At 57.2% G+C, this 20,437-nt stretch overlaps 2 protein-coding genes across 3 annotated transcripts in view; both read left to right on the top strand.

Annotated features, from left to right (window-relative positions):
• Positions 1-12,524, top strand: part of RASGRF1 (Ras protein specific guanine nucleotide releasing factor 1) — a 29,927-nt gene extending 17,403 nt beyond the window's left edge. Inside the window, exons 11-27 of one of the 2 annotated variants that reach the window (XM_032122893.1) lie at positions 517-580; positions 844-980; positions 1,669-1,751; positions 2,408-2,617; positions 3,095-3,465; positions 3,782-3,907; positions 4,015-4,185; positions 4,521-4,633; positions 5,226-5,338; positions 5,919-5,979; positions 7,815-7,918; positions 8,284-8,368; positions 8,637-8,834; positions 9,774-9,853; positions 10,516-10,633; positions 10,908-10,976; positions 11,480-12,524. In XM_032122893.1, coding sequence (XP_031978784.1) covers positions 517-580; positions 844-980; positions 1,669-1,751; positions 2,408-2,617; positions 3,095-3,465; positions 3,782-3,907; positions 4,015-4,185; positions 4,521-4,633; positions 5,226-5,338; positions 5,919-5,979; positions 7,815-7,918; positions 8,284-8,368; positions 8,637-8,834; positions 9,774-9,853; positions 10,516-10,633; positions 10,908-10,976; positions 11,480-11,572 — 2,196 coding nt within the window. In that variant the 3' untranslated portion in view covers positions 11,573-12,524. Of the gene's footprint in view, positions 1-516; positions 581-843; positions 981-1,668; positions 1,752-2,368; positions 2,618-3,094; positions 3,466-3,781; positions 3,908-4,014; positions 4,186-4,520; positions 4,634-5,225; positions 5,339-5,918; positions 5,980-7,814; positions 7,919-8,283; positions 8,369-8,636; positions 8,835-9,773; positions 9,854-10,515; positions 10,634-10,907; positions 10,977-11,479 lie in introns of both variants that reach the window. The other variant, XM_032122892.1, reaches the window with a different exon arrangement.
• A 240-nt stretch (positions 12,525-12,764) lies between these two features.
• Positions 12,765-20,249, top strand: CTSH (cathepsin H). The gene is made up of 12 exons (XM_032122843.1): positions 12,765-12,944; positions 13,130-13,161; positions 13,260-13,365; positions 13,458-13,528; positions 13,954-14,058; positions 14,325-14,411; positions 15,002-15,057; positions 16,131-16,212; positions 16,292-16,360; positions 16,765-16,871; positions 18,567-18,692; positions 19,455-20,249. Exons 1-12 carry the CDS (start codon positions 12,872-12,874, stop codon positions 19,528-19,530), a joined length of 990 nt encoding a protein of 329 aa, XP_031978734.1. The 5' UTR covers positions 12,765-12,871; the 3' UTR covers positions 19,531-20,249.
• The last annotated feature ends 188 nt before the right edge of the window (positions 20,250-20,437 follow it).

Genomic DNA, 20,437 nt, shown 5'->3' with positions numbered 1-20,437 from the left:
GGCTCCTCTGCTTGCTCCCTGGGCTCCTGTGTTTATATGGGGAAGTTTGGCAGTTAATTGAGCAAGAATCTTACAGAAATTGCTTGTTACTGGCATTAAATTATCAGTTTGAAGAATTACAGTCCGTGGCAAAGAGCTGATAATTGCAACAACAGACTTCGGGAAAATTAAATTTAAAGCTCCTATTAAATAATTTATAAACAAATTAGTTGATCAGTTCGACAAGGAAAACCCAGAGATCCCAGCGGGCACAGATTTTTTTTCCCAGTGAAAGCAGGCTCTGTGCTGGGCATGGGCTGTGTGTCCCCCCCGTCCCCTGGGCTGTGAGTGCCCTCCCTGGGGGCATCGACCTGTCCCTATCCCTGGGGTGGGGGCCGAGGATAGAGGAACCTCCAGCCCCTGGGGGGTCCCACTGCTGAACCATGACTCCCGCCCTGGGTGGAGGCTGTAATGGGGGGCCGGGGGATCCCCAGCCCCCAGGGTCCCTCTGCTGAGCCCATCTTGCCCCCCTTGCAGAATGGAGTGATCTCACTCATCGACTGCACGCTGGTGGAGGAGCCCGAGAGCACCGATGAGGATGGTACGAGGTGGGGAGGTGGGTGGGGGGTGGATCGAATTCAGGTGCCAATAGATACAAGGAATCCACAATTGAGATTTAATTAGGTTAATTATTTACTGACAACCAAGCAGACCCACACTTAGACAGACCTGACCTTCCTGGGGCAGCCAACAACCCACAAAAACCTGAATAAACCCACATTAGAATCTGACTAAAGCCCTTGCTGGGAGAGAGGGGATGGGAAAGGCTTTCCCAATCACTCTGTGGGGTTTTCTGTTCCAAAGCCAAAACATCAGGACAAGACATTGACCACCTTGACTTCAAAATCGTGGTGGAGCCAAAAGATTCCTCATCTTTCACCGTTATCCTCGTGGCCTCGTCCAGGCAGGAGAAGGCTGCATGGACCAGTGACATCAGCCAGGTAGGACCCAGCAGGGAGGGGGTGTTGTGTGTGGAGATATCAGGATGAGGAGCTGCCATGGGATCCCTGCTGGGCTGATCCCTGCTGGGCTGTGGCATCGGTTTGGGCACCCAGGTTAACTCCTGGTTTGCTGTGTGACTGTGGCCCCACTGTGAGCCCTGCGGAGCTTTCCTGGTGCTGTTGGGGTGTCGGGATCTGCTGCAGGCTGAGGTTTTGCTTAGGTGGAGCACTGAGCCCTGGGTATCCACCCAGGGGGAGCAGAGGGGTTCCTTGGGGCTGACTGGGAGCCAGGGTGCACCCAGAGCCCGGCCATTGCCACTGAGGTGTCTGGTGGCTCAAGGAGGAGGAGGTGGAGGAGGAAGGTGACACAGCTGCAGTGGGGTCTGTCCCGTCACTGCCCTCCTGCACACCTTGGTCTGGGATGTGGGTTCCTCCTCTGACTCCGACACATGGTACAGTTTCCACCTGCTCTTCATTTGCTTTCTGCAAATGACCCTGAAAACGTTTCTCCCAGGTGGGAGGAAGTGGCAGAGCTCCCAGTTCAGTAGGGATTGCTCCCTGCCGCCTCTGCTGGGCCATGGCCTTGCCTGCTCTCGTGTTGGAGGTGGGATGCAGTGAGCAAGGATGTGTCTGGTCTGGATAAAGCCAAACCCTGACTTTGTTCCCCTCCCACCCGTGTCTCTTCCAGTGCGTGGACAACATCCGCTGCAACGGCCTGATGATGAACGCCTTCGAGGAGAACTCCAAGGTCACCGTGCCCCAGATGATCAAGTGAGTGTGGAGAGGGCTGGGACACAGCTCCTGTGGCAGCCAAATGTTGCCAGGAGTCTTGGGACCTCCCTGGGACCCCTGCAGCCTCCCTGTGTGTTCCGTGGGCTGTTCCAGTGCGGTGATTAGGAGCGTTAATAAGCTGTTGAGGGATTTGTGTGGGACGTGCTTGGGGAGGTGGGAATGTCAAAGTGGAGAGTTTAGAGGAAAATAACAGTAGTAAGGAGGGGATAAAAGTGCCAGAAGGGAGGGGCCCGGGGGCTGTCATCCCTGTAGGCACTGGGGTGCAAAGGCTGTGCTGGGACACGTGTGGGACAAGGCGGGCTGGTCCCAGCCGGTGGGATGGGGCAGCACAGGGGTGTTCCTGCTCCATTCCCTGCTGCCAGGCAGGGGAAGGGGCTTGGTTTGTGTGCACCCGGGGATGGCCCATCCACATCTTTCTGCCTGCTGAGCACTCCACCCATTCCACGGTGTGGGCTTCCAGGTTTTCCCCTGGGAGCATTCCCAGCTGCGTTTTTCATGGGGACACCCCATATGAACAAGGCTCGTTCCTGCACCACTTTCCATGGTCTCTTGGTTTCGTTCCAGGCTGGAACCACAGATATCTTGTTTCTCTGCAGGTCTGATGCCAGCTTGTATTGTGATGATGTTGACATTAGGTTCAGTAAAACGATGAATTCCTGCAAGGTCCTGCAGATCCGCTATGCCAGTGTGGAGCGGCTGCTGGAGAGGCTGACGGACCTGCGCTTCCTGAGCATCGACTTCCTCAACACGTTCCTGCACTCCTACCGCGTCTTCACCACCGCCCTCGTCGTCCTCGACAAGCTCATCACCATCTACAAGAAGCCGATCAGTGCCATCCCTGCACGGTGAGGCTGCAGCGCTCCCTGGGACCTCTCCTGTCCCTGGTGGGGGGACCCTGCCACTGCTCCTCATCCCCTCTCTGTCCCCAGTCTCTGCACCCCCACCCTGCCTGGCCCCGATGCTGCCCTGGGACCTGTCCTGTCTCCCGAGGACCTATGGCATCTGGGGGGACTGTGCCACCACTCCTCCATCCCCTGCCTGCTGTTTCGGTGCCCCAAACCTGCCCAGCCCTGGTGCCACCCTGGGACTGTGTCACCTGCTCCTCATGGGCTGTGACACCCCCAAACAGGGCAAGGAGATGAATCTAAGCTCTGCAGATGTCCCCACTCCTGGGAGGGCCAAGTGGTGGCCGCGGGGTGGTGGGGCTCTTGTTGGCTCTGCTGTACCTGGGGGGATGTCCCGGGATCCCAGTGCCATGGGGGGATCCCCACAATCTCCTGGGTAGGGCAAGTGCCAGCTCAGCCTCTCCCTGTCTCTCCAAGGTCCCTGGAGCTCCTGTTTGCAAACAGCCAGAACAACAAGCTGCTCTATGGGGAGCCTCCCAAGTCCCCCAGAGCCAACCGCAAGTTCTCGTCACCGCCGCCACTCTCCATCACCAAGTCCTCGTCCCCCAGCCGCCGGAGGAAGCTGTCCCTCAACATCCCCATCATCACGGGGGGGAAGGCGCTGGACCTGGCGGCGCTGAGCTGCTCCTCCAACGGCTACGCCGGTGTGTACTCCTCCATGGCCCCCTTCAGCAAGACCACTCTGGACATCAACAAGCTGTACGTGTCCAGTAGCTATCCCAATAAAATCCCTGATGAAGGAGAAGCGACCTCAGAAAAGCAAGAGGAGTCGCTGCCAGGCAAGCAAAGTGAGTCCCTGCGGGTTTGGGGATGGGGGGCTCTGGCGCAGAGGGGCCAGTTTAGGTGCACGCACAGAGAGCTCCTGCCTCCTGAAACCTCAGTAACTTTTAATAACAAGAGCAAAAAAACCACCCAAATTCCCCCACCTCAAACAAAAAACCTGTTCCAAAATATCCCACAGAAACGGCAGAACTCTGTACCTTTTCTATACATGGTGGCCGCATCCAAAGCTGGAATGGGTTAGACTTCAGGAAAATTGGGAAGAACTAAAACGTGGCTGTATTTGTGTGCAGTGGGTGTAAAGGGGTTCCCTGTTCCCCCCAGGCTCAGAGGTGTCTGTCAGGGAAGAGTCGGACACGGATCCCAACCACAGCGATGAAGCAGAAGCTGAAACTTCCCCAACGAAATCTCCAACAACTCCCAAGTCCATCAAGTGCAAAAATTCATCAGGTAATGGGTGAGCCAAGGTCCAGGTCTGGGGGTGCCTGTGTGGTGGGGGGCTGGCACATGTGGGGAGCAGCGGTGCCCACAAGGCTGTTGGATTTCTTCTCCCGCAGATTTCTCACTGTTTTCCTACAACAACGGCGTGGTCATGACGTCCTGCCGGGACCTGGACAGCACCCGCAGCGCCCTGTCCGCTACCTCCGCCTTCGCCATCGCCACGGCGGGGGCCAACGAGGGGACTCCCACCAAGGAGAAATACCGCAGGATGTCCCTCGCCAGTGCAGGTACCTGCCCCTGAGGGAGTGCCTTTGGGCTGCCCATTTCCACCATTCCCAGATGCGTTTCCCTCCAGGCCCACTGTGGCCAGGAAGAGCCCTGTTGGGGGAGCCCAGAGCCCCCAGAGCCCCCAGAGCTCAGTGCCTGCTCCAGGCCATGTCCCGGGAGTCTGGGCATGGTGCTGCCCAAGGGATGTGCAGGTTACAGGTGGCCCCAGGTGTCCCACTGCCTCCTGATGCAGCAGCTCAGGGGTGCTCAGGAAGGGGGGTGCTCCTTCGGCAGCCCTACAGCAGCTGTGAGTGCTTCCTCAGGGAGCTGTGCTGTGCTAAGGGCTCACTGGCAGTTTCAGGCTTCCCGACGGACCAGCGGAACGGAGACAAGGAGTTCGTGATCCGGAGAGCGGCCACCAACCGTGTCCTCAATGTGCTGCGGCACTGGGTGTCCAAACACTCACAGGTGGGTGGTGGGGGCTCCTTCCCTCTTTCCCTCCCACCCTGCCACCAGGAATTCAGCTGCATGCCGGGTAGCTCAGCCAAGGTTCAGCTGAGAAGGCAATTTGGCACTGAGGTTTTAATGAAGCAAAGGAGTGTAGACGGTGAGGAGCGAGCAGCTGGGATCCCCCAGCAGGGGAACAGGGGTCACCTCCCAGTGTTGGCACAGTTGGAGTGCAGAGGAGGGGAGCTGGATCTGCCATCACCCCCCAGCTGGGTGCAGAGGAAGGGGAGTCTCTGGGTTTGGTGCCAGTTGGGATGCTCAGGATGGGGTCAGGGCTCGGGCACTGGGAGATTTCCCTGCTGTCCTGTCCCTCCCTGCACTGGTGACAGGGGGCAGTGGGAGCGGTGCTGTACTGGTTGTCACTGGGAAGTCACGCAGCTCTCCCAGGCCTGGTGATGCCGATGCAATGGAACTGAGTGAGCCTGGTGCCTTCCTGTGCTGGGATTTTTCCAGGAAGAGGCAGTCCCTGTCCCAGCTGGGTGACAGGAGCAGTCCTGCTGGGATCAATGTCACTCCCAGCATAGTAATTCCATGGCTGTGTCGGCTTTGGCAGGACTTTGAGACCAATGAGGAGCTGAAGTTCCGGGTGATCGGCTTCCTGGAGGAGGTCATCCATGACCCCGAGCTCCTGACCCAGGAGAGGAAAGCGGCTGCCAACATCATAAGGTGAACGGCTGTGAGCAGGCGGTGGCTTTTCCTGACACTGTGCCAGCTGCTGGCTGTTTCTGCTCTCACCTGGGATCACAGCAGGCATGAGGGCTCCAGGAGGGACTGTGCCAGGGGCTTGGGAGGTGCCATGGAGGAAGATGAGGAGGTGGATGGGTGGTGCTGGATGCATTCAGCCATCAGGACGTGGTGGGTGTGACCATGACCCCCTTGGTGCATGGCCGAGGTTCAGTGTTGAACCCAGTGGGTGCGTGGCCCTTGCTGCTGTTGGGTGCTGGTGTGACACCGTGGCTCCCATGGTCAGGGGCTGTGCTGAGCAGGGCGGCTCTGGCACTCAGTGTGTGCCCACCCCATGCTGAGGGCAGGGCACTCATCTTGCAGCAGGGCTGACACGTGGGACCGCGTGGCCTTGGCTAAGGAGCGTTTTTCTCTTTAAAATGAGAAATGGGACCGAAGGGTTCTCATGAAACACAGGCCAAGTGTTTGATCCATGCAAGTCCTTGGAGCCATGCTGCCCTGTTGGAGCTGTGTGGGTCTGGTGGTTTCCCAGCTGCAGTAATCCTTTCTTTCCATGCCATAGGACCTTGACGCAGGAGGATCCAGGAGACAACCAGATAACCCTGGAGGAGGTTGTGCAGATGGTAAATAGTCCTTTCCTCCCTCCCTGCCCCTGGTGGCTTGGGGTGGTGGAAGGGGAACAGCCAAAGGTCCTGATGCTCCGGCACACCCAGCTTGGGGAAGAGTGAGTCTCCAAGCCCCGTGTCAGGCTGCAGCTGCAAAGCAGGGAAAGGCTTTCTGGAGAGGGGCCAGCTGTGAGCACAGCTGGATCTGTTACAGGCAGAGGCAACACTAACCAGCCCACAGGCACATTATTCCCCCTGCAGTCAGTAGAATGGCTGGAGAGGGCACGGAGACACCTGCCTGCTGCTGCCTCTGCCTGCTGGAGGCACATGGGAAAGCCCCGGGGGTTCCCATCGTGTCCTCTGTGTCCCCAAACCTGCTCCAGTTCCAAGTGATGGGCTCTGGCTCAGCCATCAGTGCTGCTTCCCGGGAGGAGAGCCCTGGGAATGTGCCATGGATTTAGAACCCCCAGGGTGGCTGCAGAGCACTTCCTACCTTTCTGCATTGAAAAAAACCCCAACCAAATCTGTTCCCAGAAGAACACAAGAGCCACTTGAAGCTGGCCTGGTGCACCCGAAACACACAAGATTCTGTCCCCTGGCTCTGCCGGTGGCTTCGGGGGCGGGGAGGGCAGTCCCTCCTGGGCTTTGTTTGAGCTGTTGCCCATAACTGTGTGTTCTGGGAACTTCCTCTGAAGAGAACAAACAAGCCCTGGGGGCTTCGCTCTGCTCCTCAGGCTGAGCAGCAGCGATCTGCAGTCAAAGGCATGGTGGAAACGGGAGGGTGCCCGGGGTTTTGGGGAGCACACCATGAGCAGAGGGTGTGTGTTGTGCTGACCCTCAGCAGGTACCTCTGGGGTGCCCGCAGCCCCCTGCCCTGCGCAGGTGCCACCGGTACCACCTGCCCCCCTGGGCTCTGGTGGGGTGTGCCCCTCAGCTGCACCCCCAAGTGCCCCTGCAGCCTCTCCAGGGGCCCTGGAGCTGTGGAGGAACCTGGCTGGTATTTGTTTGCCACAGCTTTCACAACCCCTGTCCCCAGAGATTGTGCAATGCGCTGTTGCCTCGTGCTGGGCCCTTGTGTGCGTGTGTGTGTTGACCTTGGGGGGTTCTTCTGTGTCATCAGGGCTGTTTGGGGTTTATTTGGGCAGGATGTCTGTGGGGTTTGTTTTTTTTTGGTGGCTGATCTTTTCCCTGAAGGCAGCAGGGATGGAAGTGCTGCAGGGAGTGGCACCAGCCTCGTCCTAGTGCTGTTGTGTGGGGGTGGTTGTGGGGGCATGTTGGGTGCTGGCCTGAGCTGTGACTGAGGATCGGGTCTCAGTGATGTCTTTGTGATTAGTTTGAGGACAGTCACCACTCAGTGACTCCACGCAGGTCTGGACCTCAGGCTTTGGCTGTCACCCCCAGGGTGGCTCCATGTGGGGGGCACCCTGAGCCCCACCCGTGTCTGCGAGTGCTGCTTGGCCAGAGCCAGGCACTGGGGACAGGGGTTATCCCTGTTCCCCTGCTTTTCTGGAAATCCCTTGGAAGAGCCATCTTGCCCCTACTGGGCAGGAGCAGGCAGGCAGGGGCAGTGGTGCTCCCGCTGGGATCCCTGGGTGCTTTGTTAATTAAGCAGCCAAAAGGCTGTGTGAGTAAATCCGTGGGGTTTGCAAGGCTGGGAGGAGCTGGCACTGCTCGGCACAGACGTGTTGTGGCCTGCGGTGCTTCTGGACCAGCACAGCACCGCATACCCCGGCTCCGCTGGGGAAAAGCCTTGGCTTGGGAGCCCGACCTTGGCTTTGGGTTTGCGTTCATGACACGTGGAAGTTCTCACTGTGCTCCTGCCTGGTGAGCCCCATTGTCCCTCTGTCCTGCAGGCCGAGGGAGTCAAAGCAGAACCATTTGAAAACCATTCAGCCCTGGAGATTGCAGAACAGCTGACACTGCTGGATCACCTGGTCTTCAAGAAGATCCCATATGAGTGAGTGATCCCCGTTGGTCAGGAAAGGTGGCTCTGGTCACCCAGAGGCTCACAGGCAGCCTGGCTGGGCTGACCCCAGAGAGTGCAAAGCCTCCCTGGGCTTTGCCAGTAGCCCAGACTTGGCTCAAGTGCAGATTTGAGTCCTGATCCTGTGGCTTCTCTGCCAGCATCCCCAAGGTAATTGGCTCAGGAAGACCCTCCCACAACCATCACATTTTCAACCACATCCATGTGGTCCCTTTCCAGAAGCGTGGGGGGCAAAGACCCTGGGATCTCCATCCTGTGTGGATGCAGTGGAGCTTGCAGGGCTTGAGCATCCCATAAAATTGGGAAATAAGAGTTGACCTGGCCACTGTGGTTTGCAGAGAGTTCTTCGGGCAAGGCTGGATGAAGCTGGAGAAGAATGAGAGGACTCCATACATCATGAAGAATACAAAGCACTTCAATGATGTAGGTGCAGCCGCAGGGCACAGGGGGATGGGCACAGGGGAGGCAGCTCAGCCCCCCTGCCCCAGGGCCTGGGGTGTGTGAGGGTCACCTGCCCCACGGGCCTTACCTGCCTCGGGGACCCAGTGCAGGTGGAGCATCTCCTGGTGCAGTTGCTCCTTCTGGGGCTGCTGCAGCGCAGGGAAATCTGAAAACTGCTGTGAGGCTGGAGGACACAGAGCTGTGCCCAAAATCATGCTAAGGCTCGGGCTGGGCGCCATGTCTCCCCAAGGTCAGTAACCTGATCGCGTCGGAGATCATCCGGAACGAGGAGATCAACGCGCGGGTCAGCGCCATTGAGAAGTGGGTGGCAGTGGCTGACATCTGCCGCTGCCTGCACAACTACAACGCTGTGCTGGAGATCACCTCCTCCCTCAACCGCAGTGCCATCTTCCGCCTCAAGAAAACCTGGCTCAAGGTCTCCAAGCAGGTAGGGGTGACCCCCTCCTGGGGAGGTGGGGGGTTTGGTGAGATGAGTGGGATGGTGTTGGGGCAGGATGAGACAGGCATCGAAAAAGAGTTAGAAAACAGAGAAAGGTGTTTCAGGTTGTTCTCAGGAGGGAGGTGGTGTGTGGGCAGCCAGATCCTGCCTTGGAGTTGCGTTTATTCATGGAATCACAGGATTTTTTGGATTAGAAAAGCTCTCTGAGACCATGCAAGTCCAACTGTTCCCTCAGCACTGCCAAGGCCACCACTAACCCATGTCCCCAAGTGCCACATCCACATATCTGTTAAATCCCTCCTTGGCAGCTGTGCCAGGGCTGGACAGCCATTAAGAAATTTTCCCTGTATCCAGTCTAAACCTCTCCTGTCACAACTCCTTTCCCCTTGTCACTTGTTACCTGTGAGAAGAGACTAGCCCCACCCTGCAAGTCAGACGTGCAGTTAAACCTTTCCCAGAGAGCCCCTGCACACACAGAGAGACTCTCTTTAACTGGTTTTCTGGGCTCCTCAGACCAGTTATGGATGAGCAGAATGAATTCCTGTTTGAGGTATGTGGTACAGGAGTAGCTGGCACTTACTGGTGTGGAGCCAGACACAGCTGAACCAGCACCACTGTGGGCTCCTATCAGCCAGGAGCAGTCATTTTTTCCTATAAAATGATAAATCTGTGAATGAAAACAAGTGCTGATGAGGGCAGAGGTGGGAGCAGGGGGAGGAAGCGAGTGCACAGCCTGCTAACCAGTAGCCAGGTGTGATGGCCAGGGCACAGTTGTACCTGTGGAAGTGTAGGAGCAGCTGATGGGGTGAAGTGCCCTGGGCAGGGTAGGAAGGAAGTGACCCTGTGGCTCCACAGGCTTCACCCTCTGGCCGCAGGGAGCGGGGGTTCTTCCAGGCCCCCACAGAGCAGCACTTTGGTTTCTTGCAGACGAAGGCTCTGATTGACAAGCTCCAGAAGCTGGTGTCGTCAGAAGGCAGGTTCAAGAACCTGAGGGAGGCACTGAAAAAGTGAGTGAATGGTGCTTCTCCTCCTCTCCTGTGGCTGCTGCTGGCTGTTGTGGGGTCTGCAGTAGGGGGGGAACCTGGAGGTCTGCTCCCAGGATCATTTGGAGCCAGCACTAAAGAGTGTCCTGTTGAGCCAGCACAGTGGCTGGCCAAGTGATCCCCAGGACTGAGCTGCTCCTTTGTGCAGCGTGTGGAAAGATGGGAATGAAAGGGACTGCAAAGGGAAAAATCACTGCCAGACACCAGAGAAAAATTTTCCCCATCACTGTCATAGAATCTTCAAATCCCAGAATGGTTTGGGTTGGAAGGGAGCTTAAATCTCATCTTGTTTCATACCCCTCTCTGGGCAGGGCCCCCTTCCACTAGACCATGTTGCCCATGGAAGCTTCTAAAGGTCTTCCTGACCCTCTGTAAAAGCTGCCCTCAGCTCACCTCCTGCATCCCATGGCTTTGTGAGGGGCACAGCCACAGGTCTTGCTTGTCCTGCTGAGCTGGTGGGGACGAGGCCCAGGAGACCAGCAGCCTTCCCTGGGAGAGCCTTCCTATATTAGAGAGAATCCTTCCAGTTCTGCTGACTGTGGAGTTGCTCCCTTCTCCCCTATCCTGCCCCAAGCTCCAAAATACGGTACTTTCCTCCCTCATTTCTTTCTGGTTTACTCCCGAAGTTGTGATCCTCCGTGTGTCCCCTACCTGGGCATGTACCTGACTGACCTGGCATTCATCGAGGAGGGCACCCCAAACTACACTGAGGATGGCCTGGTGAACTTCTCCAAAATGAGGATGGTGAGTGCTCCAGCCCACTGGCATGGGTGTACGGGGCCAGGCTGGGGTGATGTGGTTGTGGCCAGGTCTGTGTCCCCTCAGCCTTCACCTGCACAGCACCAGGCAGCCACATGTGTCCCCTGCACACACCTGGGGTTGTTCCTACTGTCTGGAAGAGACAAAAAGGCCCTTTGCATTGTGCTGTGCTGGGTGCTTCTGCCCTCCCAGGCACTGGGATGGGTTCCCCAGCTGATGGCTGAGCCATGAGCACCTTCTGTGCTTTATCCCTGAACAGATCTCACACATCATAAGGGAGATCCGCCAGTTCCAGCAAACCTCCTACAAGATCGAGCACCAGCCGAAGGTACAGCCTTGTCCCCAGAGCTGCAGGCATGCTCTGCTCCTCATCTCCCGCTTCCATCACAGCATCTAAGCCTTCAGTACCAGGCAGCTCTATGCTGGAGTGTGTTGGCGGGGGGACAGGGGATGGAGGTAGGCTGCGGGGGCTCCAACAGACTCCCCTGTCGACCCCCAGGCAGTTGCAGCAGAGGACTTGCTGCAGAGGGCAGCTTTGATGGACAGGACAGCCGTCAGGCCAGGCTCAGAGGGCTCTGGGGGTTGCACCCTGGACACGCCAAGAAACAGCTATTTAGGGGCAGCACCCCCTCCCCAGGGAGCAGAGTGTGTCCCGCCACCCCCACTGCCAGCACCAGCTGGCCTCTGCCTCGTGGTGGCCCCAACATGTGATGAGCTGAAAGGTCTCAGCCAACCTCTGCAGCAGGTGCCTCATTTACCAGGGTTTGGGTGCTTCAGTTCTCAGGGGTTTGTGCTCTCCCAGCCCGTTAAGGGCTCCGCTCCATTTCCCAGGTGACGCAGTACCTGTTGGATCAGTCATTTGTGATGGATGAGGAAACCCTTTACGAAGCTTCTCTGCGAATAGAGCCCAAACTGCCTTCCTGAGCGCGGCGGCGGCCGCCCGTGTACACTCGCTATACCATACTGTACATACCCGTTCGTTCCATGGACGCCCTGGAGTGACTCCCACATCTGTGCTTCTCCGAGCAATCCGCCCCCGCCCCAGGCCGCACTAGACCTCACGTAGGATTTCCCGCTCTGGTTAAGGTTTAACGCATCGACACTTCGCTGGAGTCCCGGGTTCTTTTCGATGATGTTACTTTTGTCATTTGTTCCTCCTGGGGGGGCTGGTGGTCGGGCAGGTGAGTCCCTGTGTCCCTGTGGGGCAGGTGAGCCCTGTGTCCCCACGGGGCTGGTAAGCCCTGCGTCCCCACGGGGTTCTGGGCAGCACAGAGCAGCTCTCACTCGGACAGTGCTGGCGGTTACATCCCACGGCAAACTCTGTAAGGTGGGAGAAGGGAACACATTAAAGGTTGTCCCTCGGTGTGAGCTGCCCTCTCTGTGTGTGCCACCCTCGTGCTGGCCAGGCACGGGGGGCCCTGGCTGCTGCCCTGGTCCCTCCGAAGTTGGGAAGATGGAAGCATCCCCTTGCCTCTCCTCGCTGCATCCAGCTCCTGTTGATATGCTGTAGATCCGTACCCTTGTGCCCACTCTGAGTACCATGACGTAGAGTTAGAGATGACGAGTGTTTTTATTACATCTACTGTAATCCTGGCTAACCACCCGCTAGCAGGATATAGTAATGTAGTGCTTATTCTGTGAATAGTACCTGGGTTTTTTACATTGTACAGTCCCTGACACGGTTCCCCGGCAGTGGCAGGCATGCTCCACTCACACACTTGCTGTAAGCAATACCTCGTGGTATGGGAATTCTCTTTCAAACCCTAAAACTATTTCAACTTACAGCTTGTTTGGGAAAAATATTTCCATTTTTTTTGTAAAAATATATGTTTCCTGATTACCTCTTGCTAATAAATCTATTCTATCTCAGGGTGAACCGGGGTTTGTGATAGTTTTACGGGCGGGATAACGCCGGACCCGCCGGGGCGCGGGCTCCGCCCACCGCTGGGAGGGGACAGCCTCACTCAGTGCCCCGCCCGGTCCCGGTGCCCCGCCCGGTCCCGGTGCCCCGCCCGGTCCCGGTGCCCCGCCCCGTCCCAGTGCCCCGCCCGGTCCCAGTGCCCCGCGCGGTCCCAGTGCCCCGCCCGGTCCCGGTGCCCCGCCCACCCCGCCCGTTGTCCCGCCTCCTGGCAGCGGCCCGGCCCATTTCGACCCCGTTCGGCTCGGCTTGGCGCGGGTCGGTTCTGCTCGGTCCCGTCCTTCCCGGTTCGGCTCAGGGCGGCCATGGGCTGGCCCGTGCTACTGACCGCGGCCGCGCTGCTGGCCCCCGCCGCCGCCTGGGAGCCCTCGGCCGAAGGTACAGGGGCACCGGGAGGGCAGGAGGCGACCTGGTAGGGCCTGGCCTGGGCCGGCACGGCTCGGTTCGGTCCCGCTCGGTTCGGGCTCGGCCCGGCCCGGCCCCCCGGGCGCTCCCCGGTGCGGGGGGAGGCGGCGGCAGAGCCGCGCCGGTGCCGCCGCTGACGCCCCCGTTCTCTCCCGCAGAGGAGCAGCTGTTCAAGGCCTGGATGCTGCAGGTGAGGCTCGGGGCAGCTGCGCCGCGCGGGGAGGGCCGGGCCGGGGGTCCCGGGAGCGGTGGGAGTTTGGGGTGCCCTGAATTGCGATGTCCCCGCAGAACAACCGGCGGTACGGCCCCGACGAGTACCCGCGCAGGCTGCGCATCTTCCTGGGCAACAAACGGCACATCGAGGAGCACAATGCTGGCAACCACAGCTTCCAGAGTATGAGCTCCGGCCCCTGCCTGGCCACGGCCCGTGCCGGCTCTGAGCGCCAAGCCTCGCTGAGCAAAATGTCCCCTTTCTCCCCCTTCTAGTGGGTCTGAACCAGTTCTCGGATCTGACCTTCGCAGAATTTAAAAAGCTGTACCTGTGGAGTGAGCCCCAGGTAAATCCTGGGAGTGCGGGTTGGCAGGGAAGGAGGGGGTCCAGGTGGACCCCGTGTGTGGGGCTCCTGCAGTCACCTGCACCCGCTGCTGGGCCAGCACCCATCACTGTGCTGCCTGCAATCCACTTTGATAAGGTCACGTCTTGTGCCACCAGCACTGGGGTAAGAGCAAGGTGAACCCTCTTTCCCATCTTCATGGCTTTCAGCTGCCTCGACCCTGGCTCCAGCCGAGCTGTTACTTCTGCTGTCAGCTCCCTGAGCAGCCAGGGGTGCAGGCTGGTGGTGCCCTCTGGGGCTGGCCTGGGGCTCCCTGCTGTAGTGGCCAGTGTGTGGGGGCTGGTAATCAATCCCTCCACCCCAGGGAGGGGAGCTGTCCTGGGCCACTGGCCTGGCAGCTCACCACAGCCCTCCTGCCTCGCTTGCAGAACTGCTCAGCCACCAAGGGGAACTTCCTGCGCAGCTCTGGGCCATATCCTGACTCTGTCGACTGGAGGAAGAAGGGAAATTTCGTGACACCCGTGAAAAATCAGGTGAGGAGTGTGTGACATGCCCAGAGAGGGGCTGATGGCTGCGAGCCGTAGCTGAGGAACAGTGCTGGGTGCCTGTGCCACAGAGGAACTCCCCTGGAGCCACTCTGTGCCTGCGGTGCACTCTGGGCAGGGGCTGAGTAGAAGGCCAAGCCCAGCTGGGAGTGGAGGCTCTGCACCCCTGCTGTGCCCCTCTGCCCCCGTGTTTTGGGGAGGCTGGTGAGCCTGCAGCACATTCCAGAGCAGTTCCTCTCCTGTTCCTAATGTAGGGTGCCTGTGGGAGCTGCTGGACCTTTTCCACCACAGGCTGTTTGGAGTCTGCTATTGCCATTGCCACAGGAAAGCTGCTCTCTCTGGTAAGAGATTTTCCTGGACCTGGGCAGAGCCATTTTTGGAGCAGGATGAAGCCGGAGGGGCTGGAGGCTGCTGGGAGCAGGCATGGGGAAAGAAGCTGTGCCTGGCCTTGCCAGCTGGCTTGGGACCCCTCACTGCAGGCAGCATATTGGGACATGTTGGTTTTTCAGCTCCCAGAGGATTTATATTCGTGAAGAACCAGAAAGACAGTAGCCACTTACACAACTTACCAGAATAACTGAGGGTTGGGTGTGTTAAAAACAAACCTGACCTTTGACTGAAATCTCAGCCAGCCCTTCTGTGGGGGGACGGATTCCCGGCAGGCATAAGGAGGAATGCCTCTGGCAGCCTTGGCATCCCAGGCTGCTGGCTCCAGGTCTTCCTTGTCCACCTCCCTGGGATATGGAGCCATTTCCAGGTGACTCCCAGTGGGTGAACAGGCAGATGCATGGGTAAACCAGTACTGTGGTTGTTGTTACAGCCAGGTGCACAGATAAACCAGCTCTCAGTTCCTGCTGTGCACTTGCTTTTTGTGTCACTTACTCTGAACACAGATGTGGAATAATCACTGACTCAGAACCCTTCTCCACAGGCGGAGCAGCAGTTGGTTGATTGTGCCCAGGCCTTCAACAACCACGGCTGCAGTGGGTAAGTCAGGGAGGGTCAGAAAGAACAGAAATTAGAATATCTTATATCCTGTGATTGACAGCTTTCCTCAAGATCTAGTGTCAGGATCCTTCCACATCATAGAATGGCTTTTGTCTTCCCTTGGCTGCAGTGTGTCAGGGGAAGCAATTTTGGATTTGGTTGCTTATTTTAATTTCACCCTTCCTAGAGGTTAGGATGTTTCACTAAATCTCCAGCATTTCCCAACCTCTGCTGTTCCTCATTTGTTAGTTTTTATCTGAGATGTTTTTCACGTGTCTTCCGACAGGGCAGCCATAGGCTGGGCTCTGGGAGAGCAAGGGGAGTTCTGGCTGTTGTTCTGCCCCTGGGTCACGTGCGTCTCATGGCACCGTGAAGAACCCACAGAAACCTTAGCTTCCCCTTTGGGAAGTTCCTCGTGGCTTTGCTAGAGAAGGCAGAGAATAGAGCTTTCTGACAACTTCTGTTTTCTGTGAGATAAGCGGTCCCAGAGGGACGCTCAGAGCTGAGCAAAGCCACTCTTGGTGCTTTTTATTTTTCTTGTGACTCCTCCCTAGGCATTTCCACATCAGTACTCCCTGATCATGCTCTCTTGTCTTCCCTCCTGAGATGTGCGTCTGGAAGGTGGCCAGGGAAGGGAGCAGCTGGTTGCTGGAGATGTGGGTCTCTCATCATCCCCCACCCAGGCTGGGCAGAGGGCACCAAGAAACACCTTTCAGCACATGAGGCTGGTGCTGTGTGGGCCGGCTGACCTCATGCTGTCAGGGCTCCTGGTGTTCTTCAGAGATCTGGTACCTGGAGAATGAGATCTGACCAGGCCAGACAGCGTGGTGGGCCAGGCCAGGAATCCCAGGCAGGGAGATGCTGCAGGAACAGACTGGAGTTTGTGCCTCTGGAGGCTCTGGGATAGATGCTGCCCTCCCCGGTCTCCCTGGCTGGTGGGAGTGATCTGCAGAGCAGGGAATGTTGATGGCTTTGCTCTGCATAAGCATCCAAATAAGAACATAAGAATGCAAATTCATCATTACCATCCTAATTAGTTGTTACCATCCTAACTGAGCTGTGTTGTCTCGCAGGGGCCTGCCAAGCCAAGCCTTTGAGTACATCCTGTACAACAAAGGGCTCATGGGGGAGGACAGTTACCCGTACCGAGCCAAGGTATTCCCAGCGCAGCCCAGGCCGTTGCGGTGGAGCAGGGCCCGGCACAGGCTCCAACAACTCCTCTCTGTCCCCACAGAACGGCACCTGCAAGTTCCAGCCCGAGAAGGCCATTGCCTTTGTCAAGGATGTTATCAATATCACTCAGGTGAGGCCCTGAGGGCTGCATTTCCAAACTTCCAAGGCTGTGCCAAGAAGATGCTGGGATGCCCCAAGGCGTGCCGGGCTCTGCAGCTGGAGCTGCAGCCTGTGTGCTCCTAGCAGAGAGCGAGCTGCTGTGCACACTTCTGCTCTCCTGTGCACCTTTTGGAAGGTGGCACCAAGGAAGTGCTGGAGCCAAAATACAGGCACTGGGTTCCTGCCTGCTTCCCACAGTGGGTGCACCTCCAGGCTGGGACGAAGTCCCAGTTCTCATCTTACAACTCAGCACTTGATTCCTTGTCTAAATGCAGGAAGCTGGGGTTATCCATCCCCCCGTGCCCTGGCTGCTGGACCTGGACTGGTCCCAGCAGAGCCAGCAGATGATGGATGACCCTGGATCCTTTCTTGCAGTATGACGAGGACGGCATGGTGGAAGCTGTGGGGAAGCACAACCCAGTGAGCTTTGCCTTTGAGGTGACGAGTAACTTCATGCACTACAGGAAAGGAGTGTATTCCAAGTGAGTGTGTGAACCTCATTTGGTGGGGTGAGGGCAAGGGGAACGTGTAGGGCTGGAATCACATGCATCCCTGTTTCTCCTGCTGGATGCAGGAACACTGCACTGCATTCTCACACTTCCTTTTAAGTTAAAACAGAAAAAAATTAGTAAATGGAGCCATGATTTACTGGTTCCTGAGGGGATGAGAGTGCAGCACAGGGGGGAGGGCTGTTTGCTAGGAACCTGTCCAGCCTGGAGACCAGATTGTGGTGGAATGAAGGTCAGCAAGTCTGGGAGCTTGAGAGACTTTCTGCAGCTCACCACAGGGCTGGGGGGGCCTGTCCCAGGGCTGATCTGTGTCTGAGCTGGGACAGTGAGAGGGTCAGCCCAGCTGTGGCAGCTGAACACATCTGGTTGCTTAGGGTAAGCCCCAACCAAAGTGGATTTTCCATGGTATCAGGGGAGCTCCTGCAGTGCCAGAGCTCAGAGGGGTGGTGGTGAGAAGTGTGGCTGCCCTTTCCCTACACCTGATCTGGCGCCTCTGCAGGTTGTGCTTTTAGGCAGGGTCCGGCATCGCTGCTCTCCACAGGGCAGGTTCTGCAGCACCTCACCTCAGTCCTGTCACATGGTGCTCTCCTGGACAGGTAGGAGGAACAGCAGAGAGAAAAAACAGTTTGGGATATTAAATGACCCAGCAAGTCTCGAGTGTGGTGTTGGCTCCATGGCCAGGGCAAAAAGGCACTTGAAAGGCTGATCAATATACATTGGAAAGATGAGAGCTGACTGTGCAGGACAGATGCTGTTAGCCCAGCAAGGGGGAAAGTGCATGTTTGGAGAAATAGAAAAACACTTTGGAGTAAGGAACCCTCAGTGACGTAGAACTGCAGGGAAAATGAGAGTCTGAGCCTGAGGGATCTGCCCCAGGGAGCTCTCCGGAAGGAGCAGATGGTGGTTCCAGTGGCTTTGCTGGACCAAAGTGATGCCAGAGGTAACTGCCAGCCTGGGCAGGTGTGGGCTGTGAGAGCAGGGACATGGTCTGAGGAACATGCCAGGAGCAGTTATCCTGTGGATTTACAGTCTAAGGTGGATTTAAAGTCATAGTGCATGGAATAATTGATGCTCCAGTGCTTTCAGCCCAGAGCAGCTGTTAACAGATCAAAAAAAGAAAATCTGAGGTGGAGATTATTGATCTTTTCCTGTGCTGCAGTTTGAAAATGTTTAAAAATAGATGCTCTTGAGGTGGGAGCCTGTACCATGAGCTGTCTTGTTTCATGCCACAGGCAGCAGCTTTCAGCAAGTGCAGTTTAAAGGTTGAAAATGTAGAGGAAACATGTATTTAGACCCAAGAGCTTGCTGTTCCTGTGCAAAACATGAAACAGTGCCCTTGAACTTCAGGGCAGCACAAACCAGCACTGGGAGGCACTAAGAGCTGCTGGTTTCCATTGGGAAAATTCCTTTGCCCTGTAGTTTGTCTTGGTGGGCTGGGAGCTCGAAAGTCCATGGATTCCCTAACTCCATATATGGCTGGTAATTTCAGAGTGGAGAAACAGAGCAGTGTCTCCTTTCCTTGGCTTCCCTCCCTACTCTCCACAGCTGGGAGTTCAGAGCATCCCATAGTTCTGTTTGCAGAGTGTAGTCAAGACTTCTGGCTTGACTAATCCCTGACTAATTACAGGATGCTTTTCACACAACACATCTGTGTTATTTTCCCTGCAGCCCACGCTGTGAGCACACCCCTGACAAGGTGAACCACGCCGTCCTGGCCGTGGGCTATGGAGAGGAGAATGGGACTCCTTACTGGATCGTCAAGAACTCCTGGGGCCGGCTGTGGGGCATGGAGGGGTAAGGGGGTCCTGGTGCCCACCATGCTCTGCCTGTACCTGGTGAAAGACACCACGTGCTGGCATTCCACTCAGCCCCAGGCCACCCTTACACTCTCCAGCTGAAATTCAGCAGGTGGGAAGACACACGGAGACTCATCCCAGTCTGGGTGGTGACATGGCTCACAAAGCCAGTCCTGGGGTGACTGGTCAAGCAGAGCCTTGGATCAGTGGAGCTGCTGTGGTCCCTAGGGCTCAGCCAACCTGTCCAGAGCCAGTGGTTCACCTGGCTCCTCTCTCCTGGTCTCATGGCTGGGGGAGAACAGGTTGTGCCAGGAGCGAGTTTCCAGCTTCACAATTGTTTCCAGCTGCAGGTGAACTTCTTGGGAGTCAGGTGCTAATTCTGCAGGGTGTAAGGGGGCAGGGAATGGCATTGCCTGGAGAGCTGCGGGCAGTTCCAGCCCTGTCACAGGTATCTGCTCCTTGGGCTGGGATGAGGAAGGGGCTGGCACAGAGAGAGCAGTCACCTTCACAGAGTCCCAGGCTGGTCTGAGTTGGAAGGTGCCTTAAAGCCCATTCTGTTCCACCCCCTGCCGTGGGCAGGGACACCTTCCACTATCCCAGCGTGCTCCAAGCCCCATCCAGCCTGGATGAAGACACTTCAGGGATGGGGCAGCCACAGCTTCTCTGGGCACCCTGTGCCAGGGCCTCCCCACCCTTACCTGCCATGCTGGCTCTGCCATAGGAGGGAACGCTCACTCACACCTATTTCTCTCTTTTTTAGGTATTTCCTTATTGAACGAGGCAAGAACATGTGTGGTCTCGCTGCTTGTGCCTCCTACCCTGTTCCTCAGGTGTAGGAGGGCAGTGCAGGCTGGGGACAGGGGACAGGGCTGGAATGATTGATCGTCTTCCAATTTCCGAGTGCTGAAATGATGAAAGGGAGAACAAGGTGCAACGCCTGCCTGCTGAAAGGTGTTACCTGCAGGCAGGTTCCTTGGCTTGCACACACCTCCTGCAGCAGCAAGAGCTGTGCCTCCTCTCTTCAGCCAAACCCACGCGTGCTCCTGTGCTGGTGCCAGGTTCCCTCCTCCTGCTCCCAGCCTGTGTTCCCAGGCGTGCCTCCATCCACCTGTCCCGACCCGGGACACCTCGAGGGGCAGCAGGGGCCACTTGGGTGCTGAGAAACCACACAAGTACAGATTTAGGGCACACAGAGCTCCCCCCGTCCTTCGGGTGGCTTTTTTGCAATCACCAGGTGTAAATTTTAGCGATTTTTAAATTTTCTTTGAAGGCAATTTCCCTGTCCTCTAAAGGAAGGATGAGTGAATGCTGTAATTTGTACGCTTTATCTATTTTCATGAAATGTCTGCTATTTTTATGTATTAAAAATAGGGTATTTTAATGCACATAGAGAAGAAACGGGTGACTTTTCTTTAACCCATCAGTGAAGACGCGAGAACCTCGGTGCCGATTCTGAACAGGCGCTGGGGAAATGAAACCGCGTGTGAGCAGGGACACGTTTGTGTTACTTCACGCTGAAATCTGCCACCGACAATAAAGCTGCCTCGTCACCGGAGCGCTGTGCTGTGAGCTCTGAGCGGGGGGGGTGGGGAGGCCGAGGGGCTCCGGCCTCCCCACGCGTTCCAGCGTGCCCGAAGACGGTGCGAAGCGTCACCTGCTTCTCAGGAGTACGGAGCGGAGCTCTGCGGCGGGGCTCAGCCGGGGCGGGGGCCGGGGCCTCTCCGCCCCTCCCGGCCTGAGGGC

This window comes from Corvus moneduloides, chromosome 13 (assembly GCF_009650955.1).
Source record: "Corvus moneduloides isolate bCorMon1 chromosome 13, bCorMon1.pri, whole genome shotgun sequence".
Taxonomy (NCBI): Eukaryota; Metazoa; Chordata; class Aves; order Passeriformes; family Corvidae; genus Corvus; species Corvus moneduloides.
The sequence above is the reverse complement of the archived record's forward strand: the minus strand, read 5'-3'. Positions and strand labels throughout refer to the sequence as shown.